General features: G+C 32.4%; 1 protein-coding gene across 1 annotated transcript in view; it reads right to left on the bottom strand.

The window, feature by feature from the left end:
* The window catches only part of LOC116027584 (REF/SRPP-like protein At1g67360), a 2663-nt gene extending 1902 nt beyond the window's left edge, over positions 1–761 (bottom strand). Inside the window, exons 1-2 of the mRNA XM_031269287.1 lie at positions 601–761; positions 242–472 (exon numbers count right to left, since the gene is read on the bottom strand). Coding sequence (XP_031125147.1) covers positions 242–472; positions 601–615 — 246 coding nt within the window. The 5' untranslated portion in view covers positions 616–761. The remainder of the gene's footprint in view (positions 1–241; positions 473–600) is intronic.
* Between the last annotated feature and the right edge of the window lie 470 nt (positions 762–1231).

Raw genomic sequence — 1231 nt, 5'->3', positions numbered from 1 at the left:
AGTCACAAGCTAAACCCCACTATCTTCCCCCCCCCCCCACAACAAATAGCACATCTCCATCCAATAATAAGAGCAAACGAATTCCAATTAAAAAGATAGTACTTCGAAGTTTCTGCTTATAAGAGCAAACGAATCGTCTAAGGGAGAACTGAAAAACTCAAACTCAATCGTACGATCAACAAATATATAACACAAACACAATAAAAAAAGATTTTTTTTAAAAAAAAAAATGAAAGAATACCTTTCTGTCTAGAAAAACGAGGACATCATCAGGAACATCCTTGAATTTATCGTAAACAGGCCTAACCACAGTCGTCACCGCGTTTTCCACCGTACCGACGGTCGATTTGAGCGGTCCTGAGTTCTGCTTCGCATACTCGTAGAGATTTGAGATTATAACGACAGCGTTGACGGTAACGACTCTCACGAACCCTAGGTGCATCAATTTCCCCTCACTCTTCTCCATCTCAATCTATACAAACACGATCCAAAAAATTCAATAAAAAAAAAAAACTGAAATTCGATTTTGTATATGAAAAATCAAACACAAAAACAAAAAATAAAAAAATATAAAGAAATAATCAAGGATTTCAAAATTACCTTATCAGAAGCCATTTTCTTGATTTGTCGACAACTACGATGCAGAAGATGATTGTGAAGCCTTTATGGAAGAGCTGTTCGATTTCATCGATGTTGCATGGAATGCCACGTGTCTGTATAGAGGCCCCCCAAAGAAAGATTCTCAACTCTCAAGCGGTTTTCCAGCAGAACGTAGAATATTCTGGAAGAGCTTCAATCAAAAGACTTCTAATTTCTGAGGCCCAATAAAATCATTTTGGGGTGAAAGTTTACATTTAGCCCATTCAATATATATCTACTTATTCTAACACTAGTATTTTGTACGCGCGATGCGCGAAAACTAATGCCCAATATTAAAACATTAATAAATACAAATAATTAAAATTTATAATTTGAATTATATATACACAAATAATATATGTATTTTATACATACATATATAATTTACCATTAATATAATTTTAATTAAAATATAATCAACCATTAAATAAATTATATAATGATTTTAATAAAATGATAATTAATGAATAGGAGAAAAAGATATGATAGATATAGGTGTATGGTAATAATGATGGAGTTAAAATTAACGGTGTTATAACGGTGTAAGGGTAGTTTTGTATAACAAGAATGTAGTAGGGACATTTTTGTCTAA

This window comes from Ipomoea triloba, chromosome 8 (assembly GCF_003576645.1).
Source record: "Ipomoea triloba cultivar NCNSP0323 chromosome 8, ASM357664v1".
Classification (NCBI taxonomy): Eukaryota; Viridiplantae; Streptophyta; class Magnoliopsida; order Solanales; family Convolvulaceae; genus Ipomoea; species Ipomoea triloba.
Note: the sequence above shows the minus strand (reverse complement) of the source record. Positions and strands in the feature narration are given on the sequence as shown.